The 24,450-nt window shown below is 35.3% G+C and overlaps 1 protein-coding gene across 2 annotated transcripts in view; it reads right to left on the bottom strand.

Moving 5' to 3' along the window:
• Nucleotides 1-24,450, bottom strand: part of LOC108381773 (spectrin beta chain) — a 70,443-nt gene that overhangs the window by 30,928 nt on the left and 15,065 nt on the right. The window contains exon 5 of one of the 2 annotated variants that reach the window (XM_017638176.1): nucleotides 3,845-3,895. The exons of the other annotated variant lie outside the window; for it this stretch is intronic. Coding sequence (XP_017493665.1) covers nucleotides 3,845-3,895 — 51 coding nt within the window. The remainder of the gene's footprint in view (nucleotides 1-3,844; nucleotides 3,896-24,450) is intronic. 2 annotated transcript variants of the gene reach the window in all.

Here is a 24,450-nt window from a genome sequence, read left to right as displayed (position 1 = left end):
ATTGTAAGTGATCGGAAAATTACAAAGTCGTTTCACATTAACAGGCAGAACCTTGAACTCTCATTCTGTACTACATCTTGTTCATTGTAGCACACTTTGAAAATACATAGGTTGTTAACAAGATACACTGCAATAGTGGAATTCGCGCTTCTCTATATCCGTTGTATATTGCATAAGTGTAACTGGATGAGCGTGTGATTGTTATTGCAAGAGTACTTATTGTACCACTAGCAACAATAAATCGCTCCCCAGTAGAATTCGTATGCATAGTTGTAGTAACATTGAACCACTAGATGCATTTAGAAGTTTTCTAGCAGCATTTTCATTTAATTTCGCGAATAAAAGCGTTGAATGTACTAAACGTGCCCTCGACGTGAGTTGATACAAGTGGCGCCCAATTTAAATATGGAACGTTTAAAACTTTCATATTATCAGGAATAAGGGCTTTTTCCTCGCCCATAACAATTTTATCCACACCCCGTTTTGTCTGCAAGCCTACATTAGCTGAGAAAACGGCTTTGAAATTTTCCAGCACCAATTTTGTAATAGGTCCCTGCGCTTCTATAAGCCGCTTCTCACTGTAATCAAAAATAAATTTTGTGTTCGTTTATTAAAATGTCATACTCATGTAACGCAAAAAAGCCACATTCTCCTGAAAACCATATGGTTGCTGAACACCTTAAAGGTGTCCTTACACGATATGTATTTGCATGTGTACATACCACTTTTTACATATGGAAATACCAACATATCGTGTAAAGGCAAAATAGATTTGTTTCTGTACAGAGCAGATGCAAGTACATACGAAATAGAAATGTTTCTATTTTCATCTGACACACAGATAGAATCATCTGAGTTTAGTTTATTTCGTTTTCAAAAAACGTATTTTTAAATAGTTAAATAAAGACTGAATTTGACAGAGATACGCAATTACATATGTAATGAAAATGTCACATTTACAGATGCAAATACATATCGTATAAGAACACCTTTAAAACGAATATATTAGCCAATGAGGGAGCTAGACAAGGGCAAGAAGGCAAAAACATGCCCTTTTGCAGGGTTGAGTGTAACATCAAACATACGAAACCAAATCACCATTAACGTTTGCTTATACCATGTTCTGACCGACAACGAAAACACTTTGAAAACGAGTTTTGGGATTGTGGGCTGAAGGCTGTTCACACCGGCTGTTAGTGTTTTCGTTGACATTTCTTACATCTTTTGATTACAGTTTTGCTACACAAAAACAAAACCAAAATACTTTTCCTTCATTTTCTTTTACTTTCATTCTTATTTTACTTTATCCAGCTAATTAACAATAAAACCAAAAGGGCGTATTAAAGATGATAAAATTTGACTTCTACTTCGATAAATAATCGAAAAAACTAGTGAAGACACCGATTGGAATGATTGGAACGTGAGTTTTCAAGTAGTTCTCAGCGAAAACTGGTTTTCGTTTGACAGATTTTACATGGACGAAAACACAAGTTTTAGGTCGAAAACCACCAGTGTAGAAAACTACAAAAAAATGCAACAAATTTTCACCTAAATTTCAAACTTTTTTCTCGGAAGTGTTAGAATTTTTTTGAGTACACAGTTCTTAGCCCCTGCAATTTTAGTCTGATAATGTGCAAATTTCAAATAGGGCGTTCTTGAAAAGTTTTTTGAGATAGAGAGTTTTCGAACTGGCTGCCGAGATAGGTCGATCTTCCACTCAGCCATCGATATAGTTCGTTCTATTTTTAAAAGTGAGGTGTTAAATGACAGTGCATGGCCTATAGATGTGCGATAAAGTTTTTTATTTTTGAAAAGGGTTGCCACCTGTTACAAATTTTATTAAAATCATTTAATAAGTTAAATGAATTAGATATTACAATATGGGTATCAATTGAACTAGTTTTGAAAATACTTTACCTCTAAATGACACGTAGAAAGGTGGCCAAATGTTTAAATATTCAAATTCACTTTAATTAAGGGAATAAGGTAACTGAAATATGTATATCAATATGAGTATCAGAAAAATGAAAAAATTTGACATATTTAGCAAGAATTAAGTNAGGTTGCCAAATGTTTAAAGATTCAAATTCACTTTAATTAAGGGAATAAGGTAACTGAAATATGTATATCAATATGAGTATCAGAAAAATGAAAAAATTTGACATATTTAGCAAGAATTAAGTGGAGAGTAAAACATTCCTGAGTTAATTTAAGAGTCCAGTAATTTAAAAGGAATGTAATCAGAACAAATCACTGTGTGACAAAGTATGTATTTGTAATAAAACAACAAATACGATGGCGTAATCCTATGGTTTGACGTAATTATTATTTTAGTTTAGCTAAATTCGACTTTACAAACAGGTGGCAACCCTATTCGTAATATTTTTAAGCTAAAATCTTCTTAAACCTCTATTGTCTGACTCCGTTATGGTGATACCTATCTATTATAATTACCTAATTCCTTTAATTCAAGTGGAATATGATTTTTTAAACAGGTGGCAGCTCTCTACATGTAGCTAATACACATTTCGATTGATACCCATGTCTTAATAATTCATTTAACTTATAAAAAAATTTTAATTTAATTTTTTAACAATCCAATTTTTTAACAGGTGGCAACTCTTAAAAAAAAAATAAACCTTCTATTGTCCACAGGTCAAGGTTTTTAATCTGACACTTCATTTTTGAAGATGGAACGAATCGTGCAGAATTCAAGGCACTGACAAACAATTAAATTATTTTATGCATTAGCGAAAAACGCATTACTTCAGAAAGTGCGAAAAATGAGCAGGTTTTTATTTCTTCTTTTGAAAGCTAAAGGCCCGTACTATTTATTAAAATAATAAAAAATAACCTATTTTTACATATATTTTTTATTCATTCCATTAAAATTAAGCATTTTTGAAAATTTTGTTTAAAAAAATTGTTTTTTTCGAACACCGCAGAAACACCGTATGTTTAATTTTAATTCCTGTAATTCTCTACTATCTATATGGAAACAAGAAATGTCAAACCAATATTTTATTCCAAAGAATATATTTTTGAAATTTTTTTCTGTGAAGAGCTTACGCATGGCTATGCTCTTATTAAAATTCTTAGTATAAAATTTGTCGACTTTAGTGGCTTCCTGGCGGCATATTATTAATTTTTTAGGGAAATGTCTGTTTAATAATTTTTAGTGGATAAATTGCCTTTACAAAAATACCAAACAAGTTCACATTACAGATAACGAATTTTACGATTTTTGCCCACTTAAGCGGCACTGTGCGACGATAAAATAAGGTTATTTTTAAATTTTTATTGCACAATGTTAACACTCTGGGAGGCGTTGTCCCGCTAACTGGGTGTAAGTGGTTGGTTTTCGTGATTTACGTGAATAAACTGAAAATCTTAGCATACTTTTATTGACGATAAAATAAGTCACTAAAAACTGTCGCTAGCTCCCGGACTATTCCCTTAATTACTTATGGCAATCATTTATCGGCTATTTTGGATGGAATAAAATTAAAAAAAAACTCAAATAACTGATTAAATGCGGCATTGACTGCCTCTTATATAATTCCGAAAATTAGATAAAATTGTAAATTCACTGCAATTTTGGACAAAAACTTTTTCCAACTGAAATTCTTGACCTCCATGATTTTGACCGGTATGGAGACAAGTTTGTTCGTTGTACTTTGTAAATTTTAAAGACATTTTGGTTTTCAAAATTTAAATTGTTCCAGTGGTCGAAAAGTCAGATATAATTAATCGGTTAATAAGCGGTTACTACCCGATTAGTTTGCTTACCGAATAGTTAATAAATTTTAAGAGTCTTATCCTAAATCTAACACAAAGTAAGTACCTGTTTGAGGCTCTGCAGAACGTTCCACGTCAGTAGATGTTTCTACTATAGCTTTTCCACGGAAGCATAAAGTTTTTAAATGCAAATACAAGAACAAAACATATGTAACTTTTTGTAATTTTAAATACAGCCATTATTTAGTGCAGGAGCATTCCAAAGTGACTCCTGATTTATCTTTAACACTTGAAGTCAGATATCAGTTTAATACGAAACTAATAAAGTATAAAACTCAATTATATAATTTACACAGAAAAGAGCAACCCAGGACAGCTAAGAAAATGCAAATTTTCTATGTAAATTAAGTAACTAATTTCGTATTAAACGGACGGCAATCATTAAGAGCAAAATAATTTAAATTAGCATTTAATCATTATTTTATTATTTTTCGCTTAGAAATAATAATTATTGAGTTTTATTTTTTCGTTCAACGAAAATAATTATTAGCTGATTTTTATTTATTCGATCACAAATAATGATTATTTTATGATTTTTAGTTTTTTGCACGGAGATAATAATTATTACCAAGTTTTATTTTTCCACTTACAAAAATGTTTATAAAATTTACAAGGCGATACAGACGCAAACAACTGACATTTTTACCTAAAATTTTGAGACATATTTCTTTTATTAGGACGTCGCTACCTCTGAAAAGGATACGTCGGAAATCACGCTGGTATAGCTTTGCGTTTATGATCATTATTACTTAAGTGAAAAAATTTAACTCAATAGTAACTACCTTTGAGCGAAAAAAAATCATAAAATAATGATTATTTTTGATCGGAAAGTCATAAAATAATGCTTATTTTTGATCCAAAAAACAAAAATCAAGTAATATAGCCCAGTAAAATTAGACTTTTTCACAAAAAAAAATTGTAACAGCGCTTTTTTATGCAGTTTACTTACTTCTTTTTGACACGTAGATCATGGATCCAGTCTAGCCCTTAAATTTCGTTTGGCAACATTCAGCCATCTTGGATTTAAGTTTTTTTGGTGTTTCTACGGTTTGCAAGATTTTTTTTTTGCATTTTTTGTAATTAATGCTTTAACACAAATTTGTAGATAATTTAATTTCCCACATTTGTTGTATAGAAGGTTTAAAGAAAAAACATTTTTTATGTAGCTACTTAGCAAAAATTGCGAAAAAAAATTACATTGTCTCGGTTTTCGCCATTTTCCAGAAATTGTCGAAAAATGGCGAAAACCGTGATAATGTAAAATTTTTTCGCAGTTTTTGCTAATTATTTACAATAAAAAAGTTTTTTTAAACCTTTTTTGAACAAATGTGAGAAATTGAATTCTCGACAAATTTGTATTCAATTTTTACGAAAAATGCGAAATAAGCTTGCAAATCGCAAAAAAACCAAAAAACTAAAATCCAAGGTGGCGGAATGTTGCCAAATGAAATTTTGGGGCAAGACTGCGAATCCTTAATCTACGTGTCAAATGGAAGTAAACTGCATCAAAAAATCGCTGTTACGATATTTTTTTTTTGTTTTTCGTACCAAATTTATTTAACTGGGCTATATAACAATTTCCCTTGAGCGAGAAAATAAAACTCAAATATTAATTATTATCTTTAAACTCGAAAAATAAAAATCGTTGTAAATTACAGTAGCACGTACGAACACAAATACGTCAGTATAGTTAAAACTGTTTTATGACGATTACAACTTGTTGAGTTTTTTGGTTCGAATTTAAAAAATAATGATTATTTTCCGTCTATGTATTAAACTGATATCTGACTTCAATGCTGATATTTTGAAATTACTTATAGTCTAAGATCCGAATAAGACACGACCTTCACCCATCTGTTTAATGGATGAAATCTATTTTGAATGAAATTTAACGTGTCAGGAAATATTTCGCGAGTGGGTTGGCTGAAAAAATCCTGGCCAGGATATTCTTAATTAAATATTCAAAAATTATTATTTTTTTTAATTTGCACTAATTTGTTTAAGGACGAAATTAAATACCAATCGAAAGTATTATGCCTATGGAATGTGTGGGTTGTCATTTATTTTCCGAGTTTCAATGATGCCCTTCACTTCGGAATGAACCTGCAGTCAAATTAGATTATAAGCTTGAAGATCTCTTGCACTCGGAAATTTAGCTAAGATATATTTCAATAAATACTTTTAAAAGGAGATTATTAGCATTCGTCTGGAATAACTTATACCTTTGAAGGGGGGGAAAGCAAAACTCAGATTTTGGTATTATTTCCCATTTGAAAGTGAAATAAAGCAAATTTTGCGTTATTGCCGTTTGTGTTATTTTGTCTCGATCAGTTCGTAGAAGAAACTTTTAGGTTAAAGAACGATTTGAGAACTACGTTAGAATGTAAAATCAAGCCGTTTCTCTAGTGTTTGCTGGGTTGTAGGCTAGTCTGATCTCTTATTAGATGGTGTAAATAAAACGCTTATTTCACCTTCTTTGCCCACCGTTTCTTTGAAATTTTCAGCATCATCAGGGGGACACTGTTTATTAAGGTCAACAAAGAAATACAAGAAAAACAAAAGATGTTAAACATAAATAATAAAAGTGGGCATACATAGAGTATCGGTCATATAAATAGCACCCCCATTTCAAAAACAGAAATAGAAAACTTAAAAAAAAATTAATCGAAATTTCAAACTTTTTTCTCAGAAGTGTTAGATTTGTTTGAACATGCAGTTTTATAGCCTATTCAATTTTAGTGTGATAATGTGCAAGTTGTGTGGACATTCTTTTCCATTGTGTTGTTTTTTTATTTTATTCTTTTTAATTTTAATTCATTTTAAAAGCAGATTTTGAAAAAAACATTTGCCGATTGGAATTATTTCAAGTACGTTTGCATACTTCATAAACCCTTTTTTATGTAACATAACACTGTGGAACAAATTCAGGTTAGCAAAAGTTAGGTCGATTCTGAGAGTGAGGGGTGAAAATAGAGGCTAAATTAGAAGACACGTATCGCGGCGTTTGTTTATGTTAGTTCGAAATTTTTTATAATCGACCTTCGAACTTTGCAGTCAAATGCCGATTTTCAGCATATTGTTTATATGGTTTTTGGCTATAACTCGTCGACTAATTGATATTTTTTCAATCTGTTAAAGCCTAATTATTGCTAGAGACCTGTGCAACAATTAAAATTAAAAAAAAAATTGATTTAGAAAATTTTTGTAGTGCTTATGAAGCAAAATGTTGGATTTTTTTTCATGCTTTTTGAACATATTTTCCACAAAACTAAGTCTTTTTTTGCTTTCTGTTTGATCTATAATATGCTTCTCAGTTTCTTCAATAAATTTCATTTGAAAAGAAAACAATCATAATACAAAACTTGCGTTTTCCAGCTTAATATTAATTTACTTCTCATTTCTTATGTACCAATTTTNTTTGAGCGAGTTGATAAGCACTAAAAAAATTTTCTAAATCAATTCTTTTTTTAATTTTAATTGTTGCACAGGTCTCTAGCAATAATTTGGCTTTAACAGATTGAAAAAATATCAATTAGTAGACGAGTTATAGCCAAAAAACCATATAAACAATATGCTGAAAATCGGCATTTGACTGCAAAGTTCGAAGGTCGATTAAAAAAAAATTCGAACTAACATAAACAAACGCCGCGATACGGGTCTTCTAATTTAGCCTCTATTTTCACCCCTCACTCTCAGAATCGACCTAACTTTTGCTAACCTGAATTTGTTCCACAGTATAATTGAGGATGATTTTACAATATCCGAAATACTCCTTTTTAAGAAAAGCGAAGAAGTGTTGGGAGTTTTTGGAATTAAAAAACGATAAGGCTCTGGAAATGCAACATAAAGCTTTGCCATTGCTTGAAGACAGCTGCGTGCCGTGTATTTTCCAACTGTGAGTTTTTGTACTCTACAATGAAATTCGTAAAGTCAAAATACCCTTCACAATTGACTAACCAACATTTAACAGAACTGTTATGAACGGCTTTTACTAACGTAAAACCAGATTTTGAAAATTTGGCCAAAGGGATCTTTTTAATTTTTTTAATATCTATCTTACGTACATTAGAATAATAATAAAATTTATGTTTTTCATTTCTAATAATAATTTTATTTAAAAATAAAATATTTGTTTTTGTTGTTTTGTGTTGTGGCTCTTTGTAGCATTGGGAATTTACGTGTTGCTCTTTTCGGCCTTAGCCTTGCCCACCCCTGGCATATACTTTTTAAAGTTTTCAAGATTTGGATAGCTTTAAAAAAATATTTTGGAAAAAAATTGGATTTCGACATGGAGTAAATTCCTTACTCCAAAATTTAGGTGGCAACCCTATTTCGAAATATGCTGGAAGGAATGGTACATATCTTGTGCGTATATGTACTTTGTATACATAAAAAAATGCTGATTGAAATTAACCAAATAAAAATTTTGATTACATAGAAGCGTGGCAACCCTGATGGAAAATATTTTCGGACCAAAGTTCCCAACAACACCTTTCATTTGATATCCATATTGCGATGTTTTAGATAAATTGTGTAGAATCAAAAATAAGTGGCTAAGGGATAACATTTTGTATATAGGGAAAGTATTCTTTAAGAACCTTCTCTTGGTACCCATGAATAGTAATATTTTACCTTTTTTTCTAAACAAAAAGTTAAATAAATATGCATTTAAAAATAGGTGGCAACCCTATTAAACTGTTTTTGAATTAGGGATCTTTAAAATACCTTCCATTTGATACCCATTTTATGATGTTATAATTAATTTGTAACTAATTTCTAATAGGTGGCAACCTTATACGAGTCTTCTCGGAGATAGTGCCTATTAAGATAACTTTAAAATCCAAGATATTATCTGTGTACAAAATTTCATCAAACTCGTTAGAGCCGTTTCCGATAACCCTACGGATATATACATATATATATATGGTCAAAATTTGTCTCTTTAACGTTACAGTCGCACGTATATTTCTGAAACGTTGTGTAAAAACCGAAAGTTTTTCATTTATCCTAATAATAAACCCCAAAATCTAAATTTTTTATACAGACACTTGTTAAAAAATAAACTTCTTTTTTGGCGCTGTAACCGCCTAAGCGATTTTGGCCGAGTTCAGCAAAGCACGCCAGTCGTTTCTCCTGTGCCAACTGATGCCAATTGGAAACGCCAAGTGAAGCCACGTCCTTCTCCACCTGCTCTTTCCATCCCAGTGGGGGTCTCCCTCTTCCTCTGCTCCCACCAGCGGGTCCCGAGTTGAATACTTTCAGAGCTGGAGCGACATGGCCAAGCCAGCGGAGCCGCTGTATTTTAATTCGCTGCACTATGTCCATGTCGTTGTAAAGCTCATACAGCTCATCGTTCCATCGTCTGCGGTACTCACCGTCGCCAACGCGTAAAGGCCCGTAAATCTCTTTCTCTCAAACACTCCAAGACCCGCCTCATCAGATGTTGTCATTGTCCATGTTTCTGCGCCATATACCAGCACGGGCATGATGAGTGACTTATAGAGCGTGGAATATATACTAAAGTATTCTAATAAAGATCAACGTTCAAAGAAACTATAAAAATATTAGCTTTTGGATAATACACGTTTATAACAAATCTATAAACCGAAATATGCAGTATTTAAAGTTAATTACCATACTTGACTATATTTTCCATTTTGATCGCATGCGCAGGACAAGAAAAATGAACGCGCACCGCACACATTTGATGTCAATCGGCACTTGTTTCTAGATGCCTTAAGATGTATATCAAAAATATATCAACAGTTGACGGGTGAGTCAAAGAAATATTTTTATCACTCGCTCCTCATTCCCCAAATTTTGACCACATACATATGTATATGGGGCGTTCCATACCAAAATGGACGGGGTTCACACTTCATGTGTTTGATTTGTTTAAAATTTTTAGGGTTGATGGATAAACATAAATAATAACCAAACATGAAATTTGAACTTGATTAATACATTTTTACAGCACAAAAACAAACACAAATCGATTTAATAGTTTTCCAAATATCTCGAGGAGGGGGCGAGGAAAAAATTTTAGAAAAATCACATACACACATCAAAATTCTCTACGAAAAGAAATATTTTTAACATTTTTTTTCTTGAAAAATTTTTCACATACAAATTTTTTGATAAAAAAAATATAGTTCTTGAAAATATGCCATCTCAAAAAAATTTTAAAAAATCAAAATGGTAGCTCAGAGTATTGCGCAATATTTAAGTATAGTATTATAGGGTGCACTCTACAATAATTTGATTTGATTTTTTTTTTTACACCGAAGCTGAGTAAAATTAGTACAATACAAATTTAAAAATTTTTTAAATTTTGTTTAGAATTTTTTTTTGCACTTTTTTCCTATGGAAGAAAATGCGTAAAACCGTTTTCAAAGAAAATTTAAGAAAATATATTAACGCCAATTTTGCAATCGCTTAAAACTTGCACTTTATTAAAATGTAAGGGGCTACAAAACTGCATACTTAAAAAGATTCTAGAAAAAATTTAAAAAAATTTTAAATTCGTAATGTCTTCATTTTACTCAACTTCGGTGTAAAAAAAATTCATAACTCCAATTATTGTAGAGTGCACCCCATAATACTATACTTAAAATTTGCGCAATACTTAGAGCTACCACTGTATTTCAATTTTTTTTGATATGGCATATTTTCAAAAACAAATATAAAAAAATTTGTATATCAAAAATTTTTCAAGAAAAAAAATTTTAAAAATATTTCTTTTCATAGATAATTTTGATGTGTGTATGTGTGCCTTTTTTCAAATTTTTTCCTCGCCCCGTTCTCGAGATATTTGGAAAACTATTAAATCGATTTGTTTTTGTTTTTGTGCTGTACAATTTTTAAAAATATATAATCAAGCTCAAATCTCATATTTATTTATAATTTATGTTTATTCATCAACCCAAAAATTTGAGACAAATCAAACACATGAAGTGTGAACCCCGTCCATTTTGGTACTGAACGCCCCATATATAAGAATTGCTCGGTCAATGTAATAAGATTTACACAAAAAAGATTCTAAAAAATCAACGTTAATTTTTAGCCTCTTAAGACTTGCTCATTACTGGACTAAAATTGAATGAGCTATAAAACTGTATACTAAAAAAATTCTAACACTTCTGAGAAAAAAGTTTAAAATTTAGTTGAAAATTTGTTGTAATTTTTTAGTTTTCTATAAAGTTTTAAAGATGGGATTATATGGGGCTTGTTAGAGAATTAACTGTATTTTAATTGAAAATTCTTAAAAATAAATAAATAAACATAAGTGGCAAACAATATCACTCTGAAATGGGGGTGCTATTGATATGACCGATACCGTATGTATGTACATATGTGTGTGTGTAAAAACAGGGGAAACCACAATTACGGACTTAATGCAAAAAAATATGGGCAAATCTTTTGAGATGGGGATTTTTCATTAAAAAATGTATTTTTAAAATCGTAGCACAATTTTTGAGACCATTAATTATCACTTGTCTACCTAATTGAAGTACATTTTCACCCGCGTTACTAATATTTTTTAATAGCTTTTCTATTTAAACCATGTGTTTTAAATTGTTTCCTATTAGCCCGGTCAACTTATACTAGGTTCACATATATCCTCATTTTCGAGCTTAACACCCTAATCTGTAATTAGAACAAGAGATTAGCCATATAAAATTCGTCCCTTGTTAATCTGTATTTATAAAATAATCTCAGATTTAACCGATAACTTTTCGGTGTGCATCCTAGTTTTATCGATTGTTTTTGCGAAAAAGAGGAGAAATGCCAAATGTAAAAGTAAACAAAAATGGACGTTAGCAAGGAAGAGAGGTTTGTAAAGGTATTTTTAATAACATGTTAAGTTAAAATATATTTATATTGCTTAATATAGCAGAAAAACGTGATCACGGTGGCACAACAACGAAAGAAGAAACATAACTTTTCCTTGAGATGTGAGAATAACAAGCACAACAAATTTGACAGCTAATAATCTGAGATTTGCCTGTGTAAACGCGGTTATTAAAAACCGAGCTTTGATTGAGATAATATTGATATGTGAACATACTTTTAGATTTTCAAGGTTGCAATAATTCGCATAAAGCTGAAAATTGGTACGAATGTTACGAACACCACTATAAATGAGATGTGAGAAGTCCTCATCGATCCCCGATGTGCAAAAAATTTTTTTAGCTAAACGGTAAGGTTTATCATAAGATAGGTTAGAGAAAAGTGTAGATCATGCAATTATCAGTAAGCACCTAAGAATCACCATTTCTGGGATACAACTATTAAAAAAATTGTTTTCCAAAAAAATTATAACTTCATTACACTGCTGATGAACAAGTAAAGGATTCCCTATAATATGATTTTTTATCACATTTTTTATTGAAGTGAAACTTCTTTCTCGAGTTCGGAGATGGTTGCGTTAAATATTTAACACAAAGTTATAAAATCTGTACAGTTCGTTCGATTTTCACATGAAAGGCCTCGTCTTTCGGGTGTGCAACATAGCTTTACTTCCATGAAAGGAGTTGCCACATGTTAGAAAATCGAATTCAAAATTTCTCTGCCGCAGAGGGTTGCGTTAAATATTTAACACCAAGTCATAAAATCTGTATCGTTCGTTAGATTTTCAAAAATTAGCTGTCACATGAAAGGCCTCTTCCTTCGGGTGTGCAACATAGCTTTAGTTCCATGAAAGGAGTTGCCACATGTTAGAAAATCGAATTCAAAATTTCTCTGCCGCAGAGGGTTGCGTTAAATATTTAACACCGAGTCATAAAATCTGTATCGTTCGTTAGATTTTCAAAAATTAGCTGTCACATGAAAGGCCTCTTCCTTCGGGTGTGCAACATAGCTTTAGTTCCATGAAAGGAGTTGCCACATTCAAAATTTCTTTGCCGCAGATGTTTGCGTTAAATATTTAACACCGAGTCATAAAATCTGTATCGTTCGTTCGATTTTAAAAGATGAGGTGTCAAAGTAAGTAATATGATTTTAGTTTTTTAATGAGTTGCCATATATACGAAAATCAAATTCAAATTATTTATTAAAATAAATAAAGTATCCCAATATGGGTATCAGAAGAAATGGTTTTGAATAAAGATAAAGATGAAGGTGAAGATGAAGATGACGATGAAGATGAAGATAAAGAAGAAGATAAATTATAAAGATGAAGATAAAGATAAAGATAAGTAGACTGTTACGATCGACCTGTAATTCTCGTAGGAGATTTCAACGTCAACTTTTCGCTGGCCGAATCTGATGAGCTGACAAAATTTTTTAAAGACAAATTTTCACTGGAAATGGTTCATGGTAGAAATGATACAGCAACCAAAGGAGCGGCTAGCATTGCTGCGGTTTTTTCCAGAAATATTAATAATATTGAAATAAAAAATTTCATATCTTACTTTAGTTACCACAATATACTAGTTAATATTGTAGATATGGATGTTTTCTCAGCCACAAATAATAATTAAACTTTGCAGTTTGTTATAAAAAATAAAAAATTAAAGGTCGTTAAAAAAGTTTAAATACATACATATGTACATGTGTATGTATATCGCACATTTCTTTCTTTCTGGCATTTCCTCTATTAAGTTTCACTTCTTCCGCACGTTGAGACTACACGCACTGAGTTTTTTTTTTAGAACTAGATTGCGCTTAAATACTTCCTAAACTTGTTTCGTTAGACACCCGTATTGCGAAATCAAATTGAATAAGATTTTTAAACAGGTGACAACCTACGTGTAGTTTAGAAATAAATCCTTTGAAAACCATATCGATCGACACCCATATTGTAACAATTCATTTGACTTGTCAGATACTTTGATTTGAAATTAATTTTTTAAGAGGTGGCAGTATAAAAAAATAGTCTGTATGGAAGGTGCCAAGGGCACTTTTCCCATAACCCCAATTTTTTCCATGAGCATACATAAGAAGGATTTCTCCGTGCGCAGAAGTGGAAAGCTTTTGACTGCCATTCACCTGGGGGTGGCCAGAAGTGATTATTGTGCGTATGGTTCAAATCGCAGCTCACAACGTCCGGATATTTATATCCACGTATCCTCTGGGTAGCGACCAAAAACCCGTTCGAGAGCGAGCTAAAGTGAGAAGGCGTAAAACTTGCGTGCGCTGGGTTTGGGTTCCGCCACGTTAAAACCCCGCCCAATGAAAAAAAACAGCCTCGGATGAGACCCCCTTTTTCTGATGACGACCACGGCAAACGTATTAAAGACTATGATTTGAGGGTATGCACCTGGAATATACGGACCCTTAATGGGGAAGGTGATTCTGCCCGGCTGGTTGATGTCCTCGGGAAGACTAAGGCTGACATCACCGCCATCCAAGAAATGCGATGGACGGGGCAAGGCAAGGTAAGCGTGGAGCCTGGTTGATGTACTCGGGAAGACTAAGGCTGGCATCACCGCCATCCAAGAAATGCGATGGACGGGACTAGTCAAGGTAAGCGAGAAGCCTTGCAATGTTTACTATAGTTACCATGTAAAGGAGCCCAAATTCGGTATGGGATTTGTGGTGGGAGAGAGACTCCGTCGCCGAGTACTGGCGATCACTCCGTCGCCGAGTACTGGCGATCACCCCGGTGGACGAACGTCTAGCCACAATCCGCATCAAAGTGAGATTTTTCAATATCTCGCTCCTCTGCCCCCATTGCCGACGGAAGAGAAGGGCGAGGCGTCCAAGGATCGCTTCTATGAGTGCTTGGAGAGAACATATGAGCACCCCCGATACGATATAAAAATCGTGGTTGACGGTGTCAAGGTGGGCAAGGAAGGGATCTTTTGCACCACTGTCGGAAACTTCAGCCTCCACGACGAAACGTCCGATAACGGATTGAGGCTGATCGCCTTCGCCGGGGTCCGAAACATGGGAATATGAAGATCCACCAAGCTACATGGCTGTCACCAAATCGAAAAACGAGAAACCAAATCGACAATGTTGTGATAGACGGAAGGCATGCTTCTAGTGTTTAAGACGTACGTACACTCCGAGGGCCAAACACCGACTCGGACCACTATCTTGTTGCAGCCAAGATACCTACCCGCCTCTGTGCAGAAAAAAATGTGCGCCCAACAATGCAAGGAAAGATTAACGTCGAGAGGCTGCAATCAAAACAAGCGGCCAATTTATTCGCCACTCGACTCAAACACCTGCTCCCTGAGAGCACTCTTCAACAAACCGACGTACGTGAGCAGTGGTGCCACTTTTCTCCGCTCATTAAGTACCGTCGCCGAAGAAATAGTCGGATTTCAGCGAGACCGAAAGAACTTGTACGACGAGGAGTGTCAAGAAGCTGCAGAGAAAAAAGATGCCGCCTATAGGGCTACGCATGCGATCGGGCGCAACGCGAGTCATGTGGGTCCGTTATAGCGATACGTATTTGCCGCATTAAGAAGAGACAAGCCGAAATACGTGAGTGCGAAGAGCTTGAAATCAAGGTATGAAACCGATTCAAAATAACGTTCCGGTTGCGGTTTCGTTTTTGCAAAGATTTCGGTTTCGGTTTTGGATTCGTTCATCAAAATTTGTTTCGGTTTCGGTTTTGGGATAAAAAATGAAAACAAGTTTGACAAAAAAAAATTATTATTTAAAATTATTATTTATTAAATAAATATGTACCTTCCAATGTTTGTTTTGGTGAAATTAAACATTGTGATTAATTTTAATTTATATAAAGAAAACTCCTCTGAATCAATTATACAAACTAATAACCATATTCCACCACATTTGTTCAGATCTAAATTCAGAAATTTGTTTATTATATTTTGATATACATACTAGAGCTCTCGATTTTGTTCGCACATTTTCAAACAGCCCGGGTATATGAGCAGCGAGTACTCGCACACTTGTTCAATGCTCATTACTCGAAAATTTTCGAGCATGAGCTCGAGCAATTCGAGTTTTTTCCAGTAATTTGAGCAATGTTTTTTTTTATTATATTGACATTTTTGGTAGCCACTTTTTAAATTTTTCAAATTATTGATATATAATGCAAAGATTGTTACATTGGTATTTAATAATATAATTTATTTAACATGAATTAGAAAGCAGCTGCTGACAAATACAATTTACAAATTTTCTTTTGTTTATGAAATTGTTCAAAAACTCGAAAATTTTGAACAAACNTACAAAATTTCAGCTTTTGTAGTATCAGTTTACTCAGCGCATATTTTTCACTTCTTTACGTGAAAAGCTGGAGCATAATCCCCCACTCTAAATTCGGCTGGACACGTTTTTTCATTTATTTATAACATAATAAACATATTAACAAAATTTCAGCTTTTGCGGTATTAGTTTTTTTTTATTGTTATTTTACGTGTGTGGGAGGCTGCCGCAGCTACACCCCCCGGAAGTGCGCCAGCTGGTGGTCCATTCACTTACTAGCGATGCCAAGTAAAGCTTAGGACAAATTTTCAGCTCTTGTACTTTTGGTCACTAAAAAATGTCGCTGGCTCCCGGACTAATACATATGAGTGTGATTTTCACAGAAATTTTGTTGTCACACCTTACTCGCAAAAGCTAATAAATTTATTTAAATATTTGTAGCCCATACAATTGTTTAGTTCTTAGCAATGAAATCGAATTCTCTACATTACTACTTAAATTTGCTCTCGTAGGTGGCATAATGAATTTTGGGCCAGAAAACAGCCTTTCAAGACTGACCTGCGTTGCAGGAACAGCTAAAACTTCGTTCTTGCCGTCTTTGATTGGCAAAGGCCACTAAGAGAGGACGGATAATTTCAGAAGTTTTCGGTCCACTATCATAATCGGAATTACGATTCGCGTCTAACTGAGACAGCATTAACTCAAAANTTTAGTTCTTAGCAATGAAATCGAATTCTCTACATTACTACTTAAATTTGCTCTCGTAGGTGGCATAATGAATTTTGGGCCAGAAAACAGCCTTTCAAGACTGACCTGCGTTGCAGGAACAGCTAAAACTTCGTTCTTGCCGTCTTTGATTGGCAAAGGCCACTAAGAGAGGACGGATAATTTCAGAAGTTTTCGGTCCACTATCATAATCGGAATTACGATTCGCGTCTAACTGAGACAGCATTAACTCAAAATCATCAGACTCGTCCTCTGAAGTGACAGCGACAGCACTGCTACCGCCTTTATAAATTCGCCTTGAATTGCAGCACGTTTATCAGTGTTGCCATAAGTCACGATATATAGGAATTAAAAGTAAGGCTATCCCCATACTAGTCAAGAAATTTGTCATGCAAGTAATTTTTTATGAAACAGCACAGTTATGCTACTGAAGAAAACAAATTTTGGTTGCTAGATCTTGCAGCCGATTTTTATAAATTTCTGGAAACCGATTGAAACCTGTGCTTGCAACGGTTTCTGTTTCGATTTCGGTTTCATTCCTTGCTTGAAATGCTGGCCGACAGGACAAACGCCCGAAAATTTTATCAGTGAGTTAGGTTTCAAGACAAGGGCGAACTTCATTAAGAACAACCATGGCGACCTATGGACTTATGTGCAGAACGTACTTAAATTATGGAGGGAACAATTTTCCACCTTGTTGAATGGCAGCAGCACTGAAAGTAGTGGAAAAGACGAACCTGAGCCCCCAGTCGATGACGATGGAGGCGATGTCCCACCGCCTGACTATGACAAGGTACGAATAGCGATTACGCGGCTGAAAAACAACAAAGCTGCTGGAGCTGACGGCCTGCAAGCCGAGCTATTCAAGTACGGTGGCGAGGAGCTGATAAGGTGCATGCATCAGCTCTTATGCAGAATATGGTCAGATGAGCGCATGCGCGATGACAGGAATTTAAGTGTGCTCTGCCCAATTAACAAGAAAGGCGACCCAGCCATTCGCGCCAACTACCGCGGGATGAGCCATCTAAGCATAGGTTATAAGGTCTTATCGAGCGTTTTGTGTGAAAGACTGAAAAACACTGTCAACGAACGGATTGGACCTCATCAGTGTAGCTTTAGACCTGGAAAATTCACCATAGATCAGGTATTCACAAAGCCCCTTTCGACAGCACGAAAATAAGTTGCCTTTATGCCGCGATGTCTGAATTTCGTATCCCCGCGAAACTAATACGGCTGTGTAAAATGACGTTGAGCAATACCANATACGGCTGTGTAAAATGACGTTGAGGAATACCATCAGCTCTGTCAGAAGGACCTCTCCGAGCCATTTGCTACCAAACTAGGTGTTTCCCTTTCGTGTGATTTCTTTAATCTAATATTGGAGAAGATAATAAGAGCCGCAGAACTGAATCACTCTGGCACAATACTTTACAAGAGCATACAATTGCCGGCGTATGCCGACGACATCGACATTATCGGTAAAAACAAAAGCTACGTCTGTTCTGAATTCTCGGGATTAGATAGAGAAGCAAAGCGAATGGATCTGGTGGTGAACGAGGACAAAATGAAGTATCTTCTGTCATCACACAAAGAGTCAGAGCATACGCGTCTTGGCACAGACGTCACTGTTGACAGTTACAAGTTTGAAAAAGTAAACAACTTCGTTTATTTGGGAACCAGCATTAACACCAATAATAATGTCAGCCTTGAAATCCAACAGAGAATCACTCTTGTCAACAAGTGCTACTTTGGACCATGATAAAACCGCTCGCTCTATTCGTCGGCCATCATTTATTTTTTGAAGTTTTGAAGTTTGTCTACTTTATAAAATTTAAATTATGAGAGCAACTCAAATGCCAAATAAAAGTAAAACAAAAGCTAATAGATTTAAATATTACAATTTTCTTTTATTTGAGACTGAAAGTGAGAATGTATTTGAGTGATTGAAATTTTGAAAACATTTTTGTTATGTTAGCAAACTTCAAAATGTTCAGGCTGCCTCTCGTTGGCGATGGCGAATACCGCAGACGATTTAACGATGAGCTGTATGAGCTTTACAACGATATAGACATAGTGCAGCGAATNTAAAATTTCAGCGGCTCCGCTGGCTTGGCCATGTCGTTCGAATGGACAGAAACGCTCCTGCTATGAAAGTATACAACGCGAGCCGCGATGCTGGTAACAGAGGAAGAGGAAAGGCCTCCTCTGCGTTGGAAAGACCAGGTGGAGGAGGACTTTGCATTTCCAATTGGCGTCAGTTAGCACAGAAGAGAAATGAGTGGCGTGCACTGGCGTGCTGTTTTGGACTCGGCCAAAATCGCTTAGGCGGTTACAGCGCCAATAAAGAAGAAAGAAGAAGAGATACATAGTATTGATTTCTTATATCTCCATACCAAGTTCCATTAATCTACCACAAATACTGCTAGAGGTATGCAGTATGAAAAATTCCGTTTGTATGGGAGATGCCGCGACCTTTTGTCTTATCGAGATAAAAGCTATCCTATCTTTTAAGTTGGGCCAAATGACACCAGTGCGAGAAATTTCATTATTATCGGTTGAGTAGTTAAAGCGTGAATGCGAAAGAAACAAACCAACTCACTTTCGCATTTATAATACTAGTAAGGATTATCCAGTACTGACCATTAAAATAATTTGTAGAGGTGAGCATTTTTTACACAGACCCAAATGCACAAACACAAAAAATTACACCAGAGCATATCAATTTTTTTGCCTTTTATTGATTGTGCTCAACGAAAAACCATTAAGTTAAAAGTTACGTACTGGATACGTTTTCTCAGAACGATTTATTAGAAATGCTAATTGGACGTTGTCCTATAACCTACGATTCTTTTTTTGAGGAAGAAAAGAAGTATATTTTATACACACAAATGTAAAATAAGTAAAGCTCAACAACTACCCACCATGCAAAACATCGGAAATAGGCAACAATCGTCAATGGCAACAAATTGGCGACTCACCGATTTATTGCTGTGGTGACAAATCGGCAACACCATTTCTTTCATATCAACTTTGAAAGTCGCGTCAACAGTATTATCCAAAATCGTCTAATTTATACCAAGGACAGGATTGAAATAATAGGAAGACACATAGCGAAAGAAAGAATTAATTCTGTATACAAAAAATAAATGAAGTTTTGAAAAGAATAAAATTATTCCAAATATCGCCTGAAGCGATAAGAAAACGACTCGCCTAGGCGTTGCATCCGGCGGACGTTTTAGAGGGACTGGTAATAGGAAATCGTTTCGATGCAATATTATCGGCAATAAATTTGTTTCCTAGGGCGAGACGTTTTCTTATTGCCGGCAACAAAAATTGTTTCCTGGGTAATAATAACAACATAGATTAGCACTTACACATATGTTAGTGTTTGGCCGAGCCAAGTTTGGCAGTTTTACGCCGATTCCGAACGGCGATTGTATTTTCATGAGAAGGTGTTTTTCATGGCAGAAATACACTCGGAGGTTTGCCATTGCCTGCCGAGAGGCGACCGCTATTAGAAAAAAACTGATGTTGGGTTGAACCAGGCTTGAACCCAGACCCTACGGAGTGGTGTCGCGCACTGCTAACCACTACACCACAGCGGCCGCTCAACAACTGTCACAAGAAAATTCACGATTTTTTGGTAACTCGCACATTTGTTTAATACCTGTTTTTTTATTCCAGAGAACCTACAAATGAACCTCAGAAAACCCCAAGCTTTAGATCAGATCGCTCCCTGGTCACCAATTGTTGTTGCTTTCACTGCACAATGAAAAATTTGAGAGCGAGCGAGAGAACTGAACCGCGCTGAGACCAAATCACTGATCAAAAAAAGGTTGGCTTGTGAATACAATTTACTATTTGTTCCTTTTAGTAGCGAAATGGAGTATTTTTCATACTATTTCTCCTTTTAGTAGCAGAAGGGACATTTGTTCTGCAGATGTGTACAAAGTAGCAAGGCCGTACCCCGTAAAAATATAGTTCGTTCTTTAACAAAACCCGTGGAAATTCATGTTTCCAAATTTGAGCAGTCCACTTGCAAAGGCGCTATGTAAAAAACTTGTATTTATACGAATGTTGGTAAAGAACGAACTATAAAAAACTAACCGAAGTTAAATAACAACAAAAATAATATTTTAAAACTTGTCAAAATTTGGTGCGGCTATAATTTTTTCGACTACTGTACATAAGTTGGCTATGATTACTCGGCCGTGATATCATAGTACGGGCAGGAATTTCAAGATTTCAACCCTGTTTTTATGAAAAATTTTATTTTCATCAGTATTTTTCTTTTGATCAAAATATGTTGAAATAAAAGTGAAACTAAAAAAAATTTGCCAGGGGTATATAACGAAGTGCAATTCATTTAATAAAAAACTACATTCAAACTTTTTCAATAAAACCACCCCTTTGTATCCCTCGGTCGCCAAGGGTTAAAATCAGAGACCGAAAATAACTGATCCACATTAAACACATTGTAACTTTTCCTATCATTAACCATTTATTTTTTACTTTTTGTGATATATCACTCTGGACGCGTTATATGCGAGAGAGCTTACGGTTAATGACTGCGAGAAATGGAATCGCTAACGAAAATAAAGACCCGCAGTTATTTATGAAATTTTTTTTGTTGAAAAGGTGAGTTAGTAGATTTAATTATGCTGCAGAGAAAATATATGATGAAAATGCAACGAAGTAAAACAAACTATAAAGAATAGTAAGTATACCTATTTTTATTCACTCAAATAAGCACCGTTATGAACTTTTTTTCTCAAACTTTACTCACTGAAACTTTTTTATGACTACTCGTATCCAAGTCAAAAAAGATGCGGAATTCAACCCTTGATTTTCGGCCCATCTTCTTCCCTTCAATAAGTAAACTATACTAACTAGAAGCACTTCACTCAGTATTTTTAACATACATACCTACTTGGATTCCGCTGCATTTAAAACAAAAAAGTAAAACAAAAGGTCAATTCGAAACGTAAAAAAGACATCAAATCAAATAAAAGTCTTACTAATGCAGATAAGCCAAAAACTTGTTATAAAAGTTATTGGGAGTGATTTATTTTTTATAACAAGAAATAAATGACAATTTGTGACACAGCAATAAATGGGCCGGTTATTTTCGGTCTCTGGTTAAAATATTTTTTTTTTCAAAAACTGTGGAAAATCATATGCCAATCAATAAAAACCTCTGATTTTTTTAAATCATCTAATTATATAGCCGTAATTAGTTTTGGCCAGAAAAATAGACATTTGAACCATAGTGCATAGTAACAGCAAATACACCAAACGAGTAATACAGCCACTTACATACCAAAGCTAACGAAAACTTTGATCGTAACACATTAAAGGAACAAAATAAAACTCTCGTCTACAAAACAAATAACACGTTAGCCAGAATCTACACCAAAACAAAAAACCCACTAGACATACAGAAACCAAACAACCTATGCCAATCAATAAAAACTCTGATTTTTTTAAACCATCTAAGTATTTAGCCGTAATTAGTTAGGCCAAAATAATACTCATTTGAACCATAGTGCACAGCAACAGCAAATACACCAAAAGTAATAAAGTCACTTAAATCCCCAAGCTAAACGAAAACTTCGATCGTAACACATTAAAGGAACAAAAAATAACTCGCCTACAAAACAAATAACACCTTAGCCATAATCTACTCAAAAACAAAAAGCCCACTAAACCTACAGAAACAAAACCACCTTGTCTATGAAATAAAATGTAAGGGCAAAGAGAACGAAAACTGCGACAAAAAGAAGATACGGACAACATCGCGGCCGCCGACATGTTATGTATACGAAAATGTACAATTTAGTAATGACAAGACTACCACATAGAGTGGTACTGATTATATACATATAGATATTAAGCTTATGCAAGAAATGTTTAATATTATTGTAAGTATATGTTTTTGCGTTAAGTCCATAATTGTTCTTTCTCTGTTTTTACACACACATACATATGTATATGCCCACTTTACTATTTATGTTTAACATCTTTTGTTTTCCCTTGTATTTCTTTGTTGGCCTTAAAAAGCAGAGTCGCCACTGGTGATGCTGAAAATTTCATTTTATATTCACTTATTACTTAGTCATAGCAGGTGGTAGGGTCCATTTGGAGCCCCCGATACCATTACGGGCTAAGAGATTTAAAAAAAGATTTTGAAATCTGACGAGAATTAACGCAAAATCGATCAAATCTTGAAAGGCAGTTCATTTAGGTTAAATCTTAATACATGTCTAGGGCTCGGAGTCTCATGCAAATGAATGTTTTTATTGGGCATCTTCAAATGGAAATGGTTAAGTTATCTTTACGAATTATGAAATTTCCTTTAAAATGGCATTCAATCGTTAGTCCATATTTTGCAGTAAATGTATGATTTTGCATATTTCGCAAAAATACCTGAATTTGCATATTTCCTGCGCATATTTTAGTATATTTTAAAATAAATACATGTGGTTTTTGCATATTTTTGCTTTTTTGATTTACAACCATTTAACTTTAGTGCGAAATCTCTTGACAAAAAAAATTCCTCTAGAAAAAAAATTACCGTTGAAGCACTCTCTTCTACCACGTTCCCACGACAGCCGGTTCTACGTACCGGAATGACTCATGTTTTACCCGACCAAGGGCTGTTGTTTCGGCGATCTAACCCCGTTTAGGTCGGCGAAGTATCTCAGAAGTTGTTCGTCCATAGGGCTACATTCGCTACGTATTCTTCTGCTCAGGGCTGGCATCGAGTCAAACCCAGGGCCAGAAACCTACACCTGCTGTGTATGCCAGAGACGACTACACCACAACTCCACCTCAGTCAAGTGTAATGCCTGCGAGGGGTGGAGTCACCTTAGAGTCTGCTCAGGATTACAGACACATCGGCAGTGGACCACGTCGTATGTGGCCCCTGCTGCTCAAACAGACCTGCCTCCACGGCTAACCCCAGTCCACCTGAGCAGACCCACACAATCACCACAGCACAACAACGTAACAACACAATAGACCATATCACAACCACGACAGACCACAGAACACACACAACAACTCCTGGTTCCTCCTACAATCTGCACGGTATGTCAGACCTATTCCGTAATGTGACATCAGTCAAGTACAATACCTGCCTTGGCTGGTGCCACTTTAGGGCATGCTTAGGTCTGCGCACCATGCGAGATTGGACGAGGAACTTCGAGGGCCCGTGTTGCGCTGCTCGGTCGCAGATCTCAACTGCCACGCCACCCACCACCACCACAGGGCGGCAACCACCTCAGCAGCGCACACAGCCAATGGCGTCACGACCACGCACATCTCTTGCACCCCGCATCACCACACGTCTCCCGAACCACATGAAGCTCCTTCAATTTAACTGTAACGGGCTTCAGAGCAAGATCGAGGAGATAACCGTCTTCATGGGAAGGCATGGCATATTGATAGCTGCGGTCCAAGAGACGAAGTTGCACAGCAATTCAACACTGTTGAATGGTGCCGGGTACAACGTGCACCGTCGAGATCGCGAGCGAGATAATGGTGGTGGCCTAGCGTTCATCACGCACCACACCGTGCAGTATCGTCTCATCGAAGCAGACATCGACCGCAGGGATACCACCCTAGAATGTCAGGGCATTGCTATCCGGTCAGGCGATGTTGAGCTCGAAATATTTAACGTATATATACCCCCTGTCACCTGCTGCCGGCAGGATACCACCCTGACATAGGTGCGCTCCTCAGAGGTGAAAACCGTATGGTAGTAGGTGACTTTAATGCGCACCACGATCTTTGGCA

Source organism: Rhagoletis zephyria, unplaced genomic scaffold, assembly GCF_001687245.7.
Source record: "Rhagoletis zephyria isolate East Lansing unplaced genomic scaffold, Rhagoletis_zephyria_1.1 Rzeph_scaffold_00141, whole genome shotgun sequence".
Taxonomy (NCBI): Eukaryota; Metazoa; Arthropoda; class Insecta; order Diptera; family Tephritidae; genus Rhagoletis; species Rhagoletis zephyria.
Note: the sequence above shows the minus strand (reverse complement) of the source record. Positions and strands in the feature narration are given on the sequence as shown.